At 34.7% G+C, this 14,086-nt stretch overlaps 1 protein-coding gene across 2 annotated transcripts in view; it reads right to left on the reverse strand.

Annotated features, from left to right (window-relative positions):
* The window catches only part of LOC129004761 (uncharacterized), a 75,103-nt gene that overhangs the window by 57,131 nt on the left and 3,886 nt on the right, over window positions 1-14,086 (reverse strand). Inside the window, exon 1 of one of the 2 annotated variants that reach the window (XM_054433384.1) lies at window positions 604-690. The exons of the other annotated variant lie outside the window; for it this stretch is intronic. Coding sequence (XP_054289359.1) covers window positions 604-625 — 22 coding nt within the window. The 5' untranslated portion in view covers window positions 626-690. Of the gene's footprint in view, window positions 1-603; window positions 691-14,086 lie in introns of those variants that run through there. 2 annotated transcript variants of the gene reach the window in all.

Here is a 14,086-nt window from a genome sequence, read left to right on the forward strand (position 1 = left end):
GATTAACAACATCATGACAGAGTGTAGACTTAGATTACAAATCTACAGCTTTGTCTAACTTTCTATTATAATAAACGTTTTGATTTTCATCGGTACAAGAGCGATGTTAGTAACTTATTGGTAAAGGGTTCACGCTCAAAAGTTCAATCTTGTAATGGCGATGAAAATTATACTTGACAACATTCAATTTGGAAAAAAGTTAATCCTAAAATTCACCAGTTGGTCAGTCTTTATCTCATGAAAAGGAAATTAGATTGCTCACCTAAAGCTTGCCATTTAAAATCATCTTTGATAGTTTCATTCATACAATGAATCTAACTTTAAGGCTCTGTATTCATTGATTCATATGAACGGTTAAATTGATCAAGCGCTTGTTGCTTTTAATAACTGTTTAAATTCAATTTTGTTTGTATTCTTTATTTTCAGAAAAAATATTTCTTAGATATCGATAGGTGATATGCCTTGTTAACAAATTATATGTGTTTAACCTAAAAATATTAGATACTCCGTCATTCCTGCTAAGTGACCATAGGTAGGTGAATAGAATTAAAATAAAGTAATTGTATGCGGTAATCATTATAAAATCTTACTATAACTACTTACGGGTTTTCATTGTTTTCCCCATTGCACAAGAAACTTACACTGAAAAGGACATCTTTATCACTTCCGAACACGAAAACTACTGAAGCCCTCCATGAGTCAGAGACCGTCAGAAGTCCATCTCCAGCGGTTTATCCTGATAAGCGATCAGCTGATAAGGAGAGAAGAAACAAAACATGACCAAGTTGTCTCCACAGTTTCCGGTGACTTGAACCTTTGTTTATGTATAAAATTTGACATTCCATATAAATAAACCGTCTGTAGCAAGTATAGTATGAAAATAAAAGTAATTATTTTGACACTAACACAATAGTATCTTTTATATAAACAATCAGAGATAAAAAAACAGGGACAATATTATTTTTATATTAGCTCACTCTGAGAGCAGCTCGTTAAGCTATGTTCTGTTTAAATAAAGAATTGGCAAATTCAATGTATGTAATAGGGTGTCTACGCTATTATGCACAAGTCAGTGACATATCACGTTCGACAATTTGAAATGAACGTACTAAACTTTAATCAAAACTATTAATTGAAAAGATGGGCCTAAAGTCAATTATTAAGGTACAGTATTTAATCTTAAATAGAAATTTAAAGTGGTTTTCCTTTTCCCTTACTCTTTTAAATTGCTCTAGCGTTGAAAATAACAAAAATGTTTTAATGTATTGCTGCAATTAGACCCTCCGAAAATTACAGGAAGAATCAATTTCCCCATTGTAATATTTCCTCCACATTTACAACGAATCAGTATATTAAGATATTTGTGTATTGAAGCATACACTTATAATGTAAACTGGTTTATACCTCTTAACACAAAAGAAACCAAATTGATTCACAGTGCTGTTAAAAAACCCAATTATACTTATGATGCACAACAATATGACACCATACTTGGCTTAGATTTCTCAGCCAATCCAACTGCGAAATACAATTCCCATTACGATAAGTTATCTGCTGAATGAATAATTGTTAATTTGCATTTTTTTTTATTGAAAGTTATTCACTCTGAAATAATGTTTATTTTCTTATAAACTCGTCCATTTTTAAATTAATTTATCATGAAATAGTAGTATTTTATAATTTCATCGCTAGGCCCAAAAGTAACTCTTCTTGACTCAAACTTAACTTGGGGAAATTATCAACGACATAAAAGGCATCTTAAGTCCGTGAGATGAACCAAATTTTGTTTCACACGTCACCATTGTTTAGAATATATTTTTTACAAAAGCATTTAGTATATTGTTTGCTTTGTAAAGCTATTTTAAATTTTGCTTACATCTTGTTATGTTAATAAGGATTAAGGAACAACTGTTACGGAGTTATTAGTCGCTAATTCTATTTTGGATGAGAAGAAAGTATGTAACAGGCATTACAACACCGTGGAATATAGAATTAAAATGTTACATACAAAAATACATTAAATATTTTAATTCGTATAAATATGGAAAATGGATACTTTTTGTTGTTAAATATGAAAGGACCATGAGGTCCTAAGTTCGCCTCAATGAAGAAGCATTTTAATTTAATTTCATTTCATTTCAAACCTAACCCGATGAAAGACACTCATGATGTTTTATGATATTTTGCCGTATTTTTTCATCGGAACTATTCTTTTAGCGATATTAGCGAACATGTTACAAATGCGAAAAATGTACATTTGTATTGTTCTCGACTAATAATGATTGCCGAGAGTAATAATTATTTTCGTTGTAGTACGAGCAATGTAAGTAATGTAATATATCAATAAACTATTTTTGTACGAAGTTTATATTAAATTTAAAGTATTATCTTTGCACCTAGAAGGCGAAAACGTCAAATAATACTTGACAATTTACACTTCCACTATGATTACATACAAGGTAGTAAATATGTTGAAGATGGGGAAAAATTATCTATTGCGACAGAACACTAGAATCTAGTGAGTTTTATCTGGTGAGTTCTCACGATCGAGTTGCTAGATCTTACAGCGATCGTGCCGAAACTATCATTAGATGATCCTATGATCGAAATTATAGAAATTATAGCCCTAGGTTAGACGGGAGCAATTTTCCCAGAGTCGATTCATTTTCTACGCAGGACGGAATTCAATTTCGGGGATAAACAACAAAATCAGAAAGTTTCTCTTTGAAAATCAGTCCTTTCTCTGCATGTTTTGTGATCGTGCATGAGAGTTGCAGTTGATGTAATAAAAAGTGAACTGTCCAAACTCGGGTTACTATCTAAACTCGACCTTTTGTTCTCAGCATCATTAATTGGTAGTAATCCCAATGACAAATTGCATATTATTCCAGAATTTATCATGGGATCGAACCTCCAACCATCAGATATGAAGGCGAGCACTACCCAGCTACTCAGACGGTTCAATTACTATATAGTAAAAATTCAGACTTTAGTACCTTTCTAAAGAGACATGTGTACCATATACATTGACAAATCAAACCAAGCCAAATCCAACTACAAATTCCTCCTGGCAGAGTTCGTTACGTGTCAGAAAGCGTAGGCCGTTTTGGGGCTTCATAGTCCAAACTTGGCCCGGGGTCAGTAGGCCTAGGTCCCCGTTATCTGTGGTGATAAGGATGCTGACCACGCTCGGCTATCATTAGGCCTCATTGTCCAAGGCGGGCCTTTTGGCGGGTAAACATGGCGGGAATAGCATAGAGTAAACATACACTTAAACATCTGGTCAAGAAATAGCCGGCGGTCAAGTAATAGTATCAAAGTTGTGAAATCGCCCGAAATCGGTGGCTACCATACTTTTATCTACCGATTTTATACTTGAGAGAGTGAACGAATTTTATCTGTATATTCTATGAAGGTTCGATTGAAATTTAAACTGTACTTTGTTCACAATATTTAGGCTGTTTTAGGGGGGAAATCTATCCCTTCCACTCAAGGAAACGCCAAATTAATAAATACAAATTGTTTTAGTGTTGCTTTGCTCCACTTGACCCTTACCTTGGAAAATAATAGCCCAACAGCTGATTAAGCAACATACATTAAATACAAAACAAGTGGTGGGGGGAATTCCCTTCAAACCGCCTAAATATTGTGAACAAAGTATGATACATGCAACAATTCAGTGAACTACTGCATAGCCACCTCTAACAACTGCATAATACTCTGCAAGAAAATTAATCTCAAAACGTTTTCAAGGTGCTATTGCAAGTCTGCAATCACCGTTTGAAATCTCCGACATCCACTTTTCGGATCACATAACCAGGACAATATCAACAAACGCCTCGAGAATCTTGTGACGGCAGGCAGTCATGTGATCGTGTTCACGTTTTGTCGTTTGGCGAGGAACATGTTTATGTCTTGCTGTAAACATTCACGCGACCGCAGTAAAGCTTGTGCAGCAAGAGGTCGACCACCATCAGATTTTGTATTGTGTGGTTTACAGCTGATGGCTCCCTAGGCATCCGATCAAGTTTAAGCATCCATTTTTGGATTGTTTACTTCTGGCGTTGTTTGTTATAGATTGGACTTGGCTGATCACACCAACTTCAAAGTCACATATTAGTGTTGTGTGTCATATTTTGGCAGTCAGGACATACAATTAATGACTATTGCGCTATCTTTTTGGGTTTATCTGTTTCAGCTATGTATTATTAAGTTATGTCAAGATTTGCCATAGCAAATAGCCTATGCGTGCATCATAAAACAAAAATGAAGTAGATATAGGGATATTTAAAATGCACGAAAAGTCTTAGAGATTTTCTATGTCATTTTATTTACTACAAATCTTATTAAATTCGCTTTTGTAAGTACGTTTTGGAATATTGGAGTAGAACATGTAACCATTAATTTTTAATGTATATTCTAATGATTGGATGTTATAACTACTCGGGACTTTTCATGGTTTTGCGGTGACGGTGTGGGGAGGTGCAATGGAATTAATTGAACACTTTTTGATTAAAAGCAATAAAGTGTTAGCTATTTCATCACACGTCATTTAACATTAAACATTTCTTACGGTGAGACCGGTGATTTTATTCCGTTTCGGATATAGTATTAATATTCTCTCTAATATCCAGAATGTGTAACTCTTTTCATTTGAAAATTGATCTTAGAACTGTACTGCCATAAGATATTTATGAAAAACACATTTTCATAACATTATCTCGACAAAGATACAAACAATTATAAAATGGATTTTTTGTCTCGCATTAGCGATATAGGCATGCACAAAATATTAATTTACGTAATATCCTTTAATAAAAATAATTTCAAGCCGATTTTAGAAATCTAGGAAATTTTCAAATTTATTAATGATTTTTTTTCGAAAAAAAATTGAAAAATAAGTTTTAGCAGTGAACGTCTTTTAAATCTGAACTATCGATAAAGTCGGAGAAATCTTTCCAACATAACAGTAAATCAAGAACTGTTTGAGCCTGACAATAGTGACAATCATTGGCGACAAATTTTAAACTGGAAAACAATTTTCTTGATTGTCAAGAAAATAGCACTACAACACTGGATGAAAATAACACTGGATCGTAGTAGGAATCTTTGAAACTTTTCACGTAGAGGTGGTCTATGAATATACTGTAGGTGGTCGATGAGGGTTCCTAGAATCATTACGTTCATCGAAAAACAGACAGAAAACATAATCTGCAAGATTTCATTCGTAGAAGTGTAACCTAGACCACATACCAAGCAATGCATATTTACTTGTCTATTCGTCAACGGTGGTGCTGGTACAGTCATTGACTACATCAGCACATAGAGCGAAGACCAGCAAGTGATGAGTCATACGCAATATTGTCAGCTCTAGGTGTGAAATGCTCTCACGTACATCGCCAAATCCAATAACTATTTGACGCAGTGTTTTTGTGGGGCTTGCGATGAAGTAGGTTTTGTAAAAATCATTTTCGTCATGCTAAGCATTAATATTTAGATTGTAATACATGCACTAAGGGGCTTATGTTTAGTTTCATCCCTAGGTAAAAAAATAATAGAGCAGTTGCAATATTGAAAAATCCATCCATCTCACACTTAGTCATTTAACTACAAAACGCACATTATTAACTTCAATGTAGCAGGAAATGTTATTAAAGGAAACATGCTAGTAAAAATCTAATCAGACAAATTGAAATTCACGTAGTCTATGCACCAGTAGGTTTGCTGGGACAGGGGAATTTTTATACTATTTAGGACTACTTCTTCGGTTTTAAGCTTGAAAAATAACATACAGTAGTCGGAATTGTCAATAAACATCTTTTACTGAAAACAATTCTTTATTACTCTGTGATCCGCAATAATGTTGTAAGCCGATTATTATATTAGCACGTTAGGCGCGATGTAGGAGCGCAGTTATAGCTACAGGCGGCTGGCTGACGATTCAAGATGAGAATTTCGTGAAATGATCCGCCCATGGATCGAAAAAGTGGTTTTTGGAATGCAACCCGGCAGCCGAGCACAAGGGATTGCCCATTGTATGGCACATCTCTCGCACGGAACAAAAGCTGTAGTAAATATACACACACAACTTTATAAAGTATACCATATCGTACATTAAGTATACGAATTGATATTGCAAATATTTTTGATTGGAATGATTATTGGTTCGATTTAAAGAAATTCTAAGGCTGTTTCACCGTGTGTTTCATGTTGATATCGTTTGAGTTCGATAATGTCGACTAAATGTTTGTGTTATTTTAGAATTTATTTTACGATTTTTGCAATAATCTTTGGTTGTAATACTAGAGTAAAGCAATAGTTTACATATAGCTTGTTAAATGTATTGCACATTTAAAAACTCCCTAATAGATTAGACAGAAATAGTCAGAAAAGTGTCTTCAACTAATCCACAAAAATTATAAATGTTAAAGGATCTTTAACCTTAATCGTGCCAATCGGAATGTAAAAATAATGTAATAAATTGAATTGTTTGTATTTCAAGGGATACTTTAATATTAATAGTAAGATAATTATAATTATAAAATTTTGTAAAAAGGTAGTTTTTGAAATGACTTTTTTCACTGAACGCATACCATAATTATCTTGTAATCATAATGTCGTTTTAGTAGGTAACTAATAATATGTATACGTACGTTTGTTAGCATACAGTTCTAAATAAACGTCATCACAAGATCCTGACAAAAACAATGTAATCCATTCGAATGAAAATGGGGTTTAGTCGAATAAACATTTCTGCATTTGAATAACGATTCAACGCTGAGTGCAGATGCAGTCTTGCATAGAACTATGATGAATACACGGGACTGAATGGAGAACTAGGTCAGTGGTAGAATCTACCCTTAATAATCACAGCCCGGGCATCTATCTACTTTATAATTAAATTTCCAACTTCCTAAGCTCAAAGGTTTTGATTACAATTCAGTTATAATGAATCTTTAATATAGCATTGCTAACAATACATTATCATAGTTAACTTTGCATTCGAATATGGTGAACTTAAATTGAATAAATTATTTGAACATTGTGAAAATTGTGCAATTGATCTGTTTAGGCAATTTTTGATCTTTTAAATGGTGTGTTTCAACCTAACATTATCAATTTTTAATATTTTATGTCCGATTAAAACCAACACATTATGTGGCATGGCGAACATGACAAAAAAGTAAAAAAATATACTAAATTAGCCTATATTATTCTATCACGTATTAGTGTGCTGATACAAACAAAACTTGTTTCCATTACTTTAGGGAGCGTTTTACAATCTAAGCTTAACTCTTTCGATAGGACACTAGAGGTCAAGCAATATTTTGATAAAGATCAATTAATGTGAAACATTTTTTTTAATTGGTAAAAAATAATGATAAGTGACGAAACGCTATTTAGCAGGAAACTTATCTAAACTGTGTTCAGCTGACCCACAAGGATGACAAATTAATATATTTATATATATTTATATTTATACACTTATGTTTATACTAGCTGTACCCGCGGGCTTTGCCCCGTTTTACTTCATAAGTGAGCTTGTTCCCATGGCTCAATCACGTCCTGGTTGAAGTTCGTTCGCTACGCTCACTCACCAGCTCGTTCGCTACGCTAGCTCGCCTCCAGGTTGAAGTTCGTTCGCTACGCTCACTCACCTTTTGGTTGCAAATTAGCTGTTGTCATAAATTAAAAAAATAATAGTGCTGCACCCTGTTGGTAATCCTTGTAACTTTAATGCTATTGAACATCATAGAACAGAACAAACTTGTTTAATTGAAACAGCTGTTAAGATTCATTAATTCCATTTAAATATGAGTACTCATAAGGTTAACATGGGAAACTCCAGAGCCACTGGGGCGGAGCCCGAGTGTCCGATCAGAATAAAAACAACTTAGTTTTCCTATTTAATGCCTAAAGAATCAGTGTTCCAAATTTCAGCCTCCTAGGTAAATGGGAAGTGGGAGAATTAGTGATGAGTGAGTGAGTGAGTGAGTCAGTGAGGGCTTTGCCTTTTATATATATAGATTACAGTCAACATTTCCGAACATGTGGTTACCCAACTTCAAGTTGTTCACAACTTACAAACATACGCAAAAACTTAATAGTATATTTCGTACCTAGGGCTGAAAACCATTTCGGTCCGTGGTACGAACGCTATTTTTTACCACACTATACCCTATTACCACTATTCAGCACAATAATAATGCACACTGATGATAGTCAACACAACTACAACTTTAAGGTTATGTGAAGAAATTATTGGAGGAATCAGCAAAAATAATAATAAATAGTTGATAGGCAGCGGTGACAATAAAACAATTCTATTGCAATGCTATGGATATTGATTGTGTATTTTTCACCACACTATGATGTTTTTGGCTGTATTACATACGTTAATTGGTGGCTGAAAGTTACGTTTTGAGCAGGTTTTTACAGGCCGGGGCCGCAAAATCAGCTGTCCGCTTACTTAATTAAATCATGAATGCGTTTTAAATACACAATAAAAATCCATAGCATTGCAATATAGAATTGTGTTATTGTCACCGTTGCCTAGCAACTATTTATTTATATTTTTGCTGATTCCTCAAATTATTTCTTCACATAACCTTAAAGTTGTAGTTGTGTTGACGATAAGTGTGCATTATTATAGTGGTGAATAGTGGTAATAGGGTATAGTGTGGTGAAAAATAGCGTTCGTACCACGGACCGAAATGGTTTTGCAGCTCTCGATCGATTTAAGTTCTCGACTTCGTCTCGAACTTAAAAACTATCTCGAGCCGGCAAAACCTCATTTTCGGCCCTAGGTACGAAATATACTATTATATGCATTCATGTATTAAGAAAGTAAGCCCGGGCAGCTGATTTTGCGGCCCTAGGGATGTAAAAACCTGCTCGGTCCCCAAAATGACGATGACAGCTGGCATGGCCAGCAAAACATAACTTTCAGCCACCAATTAACGTATGTAAAACAGCTAAAAACATCATAGTGTGGTGAACAATATATTATTCAATATATAACTTCCAACTGGGGACGAAATATCATTACCCAAAACCCTATTTTTTTAAAATCATTATTAGACAAGAGTATACACAGAACTTCAATAAGTTGTGACGACCTTTTCGTCCAATCAGTAGTAAACATTGACCTAGTCGTTAGGTTGAGGTTGTTGTTTTCTGGAACGACTCTCTCATTCGGCAAAGTCCTTGTTTTGTTTGTATAACTGTGGAAACATTCGCTGGCTTCCGTACTGATTAGATATAGCTAAACAAATTTAAAAATCGTGTGAACATCTGTAACTGGAGTAAGCTTTAATCTTTGAACAAGTAAATGGAGAAAAAATATTATGCAATGATTTTAGGTGTGTAAGAGAAAAGAGACAAATAAATCATCTCTAATCCCTCAGATTATAAGAACTTCTAGCTCTATATTTTGGCCCTTAAACAAAGGTTTAGAATAGTAACTAGTGCGCCAAACAGAACTTCAGCAGATTATTTTTTAAGATTAATTTTTAAATTTGTACGACCTCTCCAGGCGTTTACATGAGTATTATTTCGCGTATAGGCCTATAGAGCGCGGGAAGAAAAACCCATCGATATAAGTGCTTCATATTGAAAGAGAGCAGGAATCGGCTATTTTGCGCCTATAATCAGATAGTAAAGGAATGGCCGATTTTAAAGTAATATGAGGAAAATGTTGTTTCTGGTAGTCAGGTTTAACATTTTACAATTTACTAGTAGTTTTTAAGAATGCAGGTAAGGTGCCGTACATTCCCCGTTGAACAAGGAAAGCTCGGCGTAGTGCAGCCAGAATACAGAACTGTTCTTTAACATGTAAATGTAAACATGGAAAGAACATTCAAGTCTGTGAGCTGTGTGGCTCCAGACACTACCATTTTCTTTGCTATATTACAACATCTGCGGATGTCATCAGGTCATGTAAAGAATAATCGCATATCGTTGATGAGGGAAAATGTGATGAAAAAGGACAACGTAAAGCCAAATGGATCCTTGGATTTATAAGTAACACTAGCTGTGTGCCCGTTCTACGCACGGGGATCTTATAGTAGTCAGTTGAATGTGACAAAAATCACAAAATGTGTTGGGTTTTTGGAAATTTGTAACTTTATTTCTTAAGTAGGTAGACCATGGATTCTATGGAAAAGTACAGGTATCAAGGATCGTCATCGAAAAGGTTGTTATGAATAAATAGGTAGGCGTACGTACCCAAGAGATGGGCTATGGGCCTATTGGCTGTATGGTCCAGCGATTGCATCACACGGTGAGTATAAACAGAAAGTGACACATTGGAAAAGCGAGTTTAGCATCATCCGTATACCTCTATTACTTACAATCACCCACTGCAGTTTTGATTTTTGTACTTTACACTTTACACAATCGCCATTGAAGCGCCGTCAGTGAGTGGAAACCTTGTTTGTAACCTATTGGCGACGATCATTATAAGTGCCCCAGTCCTATACAACACTGATTCAAGGTCTTCTTTCTGGTTATCAAAACTCAAGAACAATTTTCTTACACAAATAATCTCTGGTTCCTGACCTGGATGATGCCTAGTTATTTAATTTCATTTACGGTTACACTATAATATTGCACTTGCGATTAATTAAATCCGTTATGTAAGAAAACGTTTTTAATCTCACTTTGTTTGGGATTTGCTTTCAAAACGTGATCGGAAATGATTGCGGTATTTGTAAACAACATTTGTAAACATATCAGTGGCAGCTAGAAAAAATAATCTTGATCCGAACAGCTGTTCATTATTTCATAGATGATTATGTGATAAAAATTGACCGAAAACGTGGCAAAAATCGCACAAAACCGCATTTTTGAACGTCCGTAATTTTATTTACAAAGTAGTGAGGCCATGTTTCAATGGCTAAAGACACTCGCCAATTCAGTGAATACATTAAAATGACTTGGATCTTGATAGGTACTCTCGTTTTCATGGAGAAGATTGCGTAAAATGCCATCTTGAGTGTTACAGAAAGACAGACAGACAGACAGAAATAGAGATAAGACTTGTTTCTGCTTCGTTAATGTATAAAACGTAAAATAACCTTAAAATATATAATTCTGAGCAATGTACAGACAAAACTCTAATTTTATTTATATAGAAGAAGATAGAAAGATTAGCTTAGAAATGAAAGAAGGACATAGGTTTGTGGTTGTACATAATCCACGCATTCTTTGTTTCTGGTCAAATTTTAAAACATTTTTAAATACAAATACAAGTTTGAAAATTGTCTGTAAAAAAATATTCAACAGCAATTAATTTATTTTTCGTAAGGATAACATACGAGATGGTGTGAGTTTCTAACATTTTCATAGCTTGTAACAGATAAAAAGAATACTTTGGTAGTAAAATTATAGTTCTTGTCCTATTGTAGTTGTGGAATTCGGAAACCTGTATATTTGTGCGTATGTTTCATGATGGTAAAGTTTGTGTGCGTTGATATTGATTCAACCATGACATTATCTATTTCGCAACAGGGATAAATCATAAAGAGAAAACGCCACCAAATGTATTGTAAAATCAATCCGATTACATAAAGTTAACGGTCTACTATCTAGAAGTATAATTACCGATAAATTATATTCACATGACCATCTTCGTAAGCTGAAACTGTTACATTTGAATGAGTCACCCGATGGCGCCGTTTGTACAAGTGGTGCGCTACAAACAGCTGTTTCAACAAACAGATCAGGTGCACAAGGTCTCTCGCTCTAACATCGCACTCTTGGATTTATAACATTAGACAATGTAGCACGATAGATTATTCATACAGTATTACATCCGTTAGTCAATGGTATTACCGTTTAGATACATCGACCTTGTGGATACAATAAAGATATATTTTAGGGTTTTCTGTGCTCTTATGTAGCCTAAAGGAGTTTTGTTGTTTACTGCAGGGGAACCTCGATAACAAGACCCTCGATAACAAGTGTCATTTTTAATTCCCTAGAATTTATTTTACCCCCAATCACATGTTATCGCAAACCTTGATAAGAAGTCAACCTTGATAACATTTGGTATTTAATAATCCCAATGAGAGTCTTGTCATCAAGGTTCTACCGTATTGATTTTGTTTTTAACCAACGTTGCAACTATTTTAGCTGAATACAACAATTATTCGTAAACTATTACCTGTCTTCTAGTGTTCAAACCCGAACTACTTGCAAAAACTACCTAAAATAAAAGAGATAGAAAAGAGAAAATACAATTTTTTTATTAAATGCGCGATGGTTATTGAAACTGCATCAAGTTGAGGCTAGTTTAACTACTGAAAATCTACGGTCTCTTCTCAAGATCGAACGGGTGACCTTTTGATTGTCAGGCGAGCACAATTGATAGTAAACAAAAGCTTTAACAGAACATTTACTGTTTCATTGCATGAAGTAAACTGAACAGTTGTTATTTTATGGTCTAAACAAAGGACGCAACGCAACAGAGAGTTTGTATCTCAGGTCGGACATCTCGCAGTAAAATGTAGCTGTAAGTACGAAATGATGTCGCGGTGTCCTGGGAACACCACTAAAGTCGCGTTCTTATTACCTACCCGGCGCTGGACACCCATCCTACCCATCACTGGTCAACCGAGGCGTTAAGTATCAATAATTATACTGTAGAAGTAACGTAATGTGTTCACAAGCCAATGGTGCGAGTTATGACTAACTGTACTGACCGCTTCACTAAATAGTCAATTATTTCTCTCTCAATAGTCCCAGCATTCCCAGAGCACATGAGTACATGAGCACATGTGTTTTAGTTTTGACTACGCCTATCGATAGAGGTAGACATCCTATTTCTTCCCTCTGAAAATAAACGCTTGTATTTTGAAATCACCGGTATTTATATTTAAGCCGGACTAACTAGTAGTCTGGATTATGCAACTTTCTTTGCAAACAACATTACTTTACGTAAATATTTGTTTGAATAAACAGACGAGAAACCAATTCTAACATATTATTCTAACCATTATTCTAACATAATTGTGTTTTAGCTGACATTTTTAGATGCAATATCTTGAAGTAGACATGTATTTTGTAATCCAAGCTGTTGCCAGTTTTTTTCTTAAAGATTCTCAGTCAAAGCCACCGTCCGTGCTGGCGTTTTAATCCTATACGAAACTTTTAACGATCGCAAACTAAAAGGACAACTTATTGATCCCTACTTATATAGTATATTTTATGCCTACACCAACTACCATTAAAAAAAAAAAATAGAGAAAATAGTTTCAGCAGTAGCGCACTCTACGAGATACAATCGACCATGTTCTCTCACAGCTAAAATCTGGCAACAGTAGGTAAAATACAGATGTCAGATGACTGTGGCAGTATCTAAAGTCAATGGTTGAAATTAGAATCAAGCAATACAGATGTCCTTATACGCTATTGGCAGGGAAAGTGTTTGACAACATTGGAGTAGAGCGTTGACCGTTGACGACCTTCGCAACGATATCCGATGTTGTGGATCTCATCTGACCAGCTGATGCTGACACAGCTGTTGTGACAATATCGTGGTTTGATGGTTAAAAAATTATTTTAAATTGATTGTTAGTAGGTACCCGGGGACCGAGCCATGGCTTGCTATAGTTTATTTCCATTGAACTATGTAGGAGTATGTTTTATCTATGGTAGTAGCTCAATAGTAACAAATGATGTTTTTCCCGTTGTACTGTATTTTGTAATTTGCTAGTATACTGTGAATGGCTTTTTTAACACATGTTATAAGTCTATGTTAACTTTTTCCTTGTTATTTTGTTCAACCAACATGGTTACTTAGCAACTCAGAAAGCCAATGTTAACAAGTTATGACTTTCAATTTCATTTTTGTATGTAATTATATTTTTCGTTGGCAGTTTAGTTTTAATTGCATGAACACGTTTTTAGGTCAGGAATAAATTATTTGCAACATTTGAGGGGAATCGTCGAAGCCATTTTCGAGATCTTTGTGCAAGCAAGCATACAATCATACATTGCTCATGTAAGAGTAAAGGATTCGAATACTAGAGTTTGTGCTACGGAGCAGTTGACGCATAAAGTCATGGATAAAACATATTCCCTT

This window comes from Macrosteles quadrilineatus, unplaced genomic scaffold (assembly GCF_028750875.1).
Source record: "Macrosteles quadrilineatus isolate MER2022 unplaced genomic scaffold, UCM_ALF_1.0 Scaffold_11__1_contigs__length_5352618, whole genome shotgun sequence".
Lineage (NCBI taxonomy): Eukaryota > Metazoa > Arthropoda > Insecta > Hemiptera > Cicadellidae > Macrosteles > Macrosteles quadrilineatus.